This window comes from Penaeus monodon, chromosome 21 (assembly GCF_015228065.2).
Source record: "Penaeus monodon isolate SGIC_2016 chromosome 21, NSTDA_Pmon_1, whole genome shotgun sequence".
In the NCBI taxonomy this organism is placed as follows: Eukaryota; Metazoa; Arthropoda; class Malacostraca; order Decapoda; family Penaeidae; genus Penaeus; species Penaeus monodon.
The window spans coordinates 18,146,963-18,147,405 of NC_051406.1; the positions used below are offsets into that span (position 1 = coordinate 18,146,963).

Consider the following 443-nt stretch of genomic DNA (forward strand, 5'->3'; position numbering starts at 1 on the left):
GGTTCCTGTGACGTCGGGCGCGGCCGTATCGCTATCGGTGAGCGAGTCCCAGCACCATGTGGCGGCGCATCTGGGCCTGTTGCCACCTGCGCACATCAAGGAGGAGCCGCAGACGGTGCCCAGCGTGAGTGGCTCGCCTCCGCTATCGCCCATCGATATGGAGTGCCAGGAGCGGATCAAGCTGGAGCGCAAGCGGCTGCGGAATCGGATCGCGGCGTCCAAGTGCCGCCGTCGGAAGCTGGAGCGCATCAGCCGTCTGGAGGAGAAGGTGAAAACGCTCAAGGGCGAGAACATGGAGCTGCAGGCGGTGGTCAACAAGCTCCGCGACCAGGTGTGCTCGCTCAAGCAGGAGGTGATGGAGCACGTCAACTCAGGGTGCCAGATCCCCTTCGTAACGCATCAGTGACGTGACGACGAAGCACCGTAACGTGCCAGATCACCCA

General features: G+C 63.4%; 1 protein-coding gene across 1 annotated transcript in view; it reads left to right on the top strand.

The window, feature by feature from the left end:
• Positions 1 to 443, top strand: part of LOC119586281 (transcription factor AP-1-like) — a gene marked incomplete in the record, with an annotated part of 1,867 nt that overhangs the window by 641 nt on the left and 783 nt on the right. The window contains 1 exon segment of the mRNA XM_037934986.1: positions 1 to 443. Coding sequence (XP_037790914.1) covers positions 1 to 406 — 406 coding nt within the window.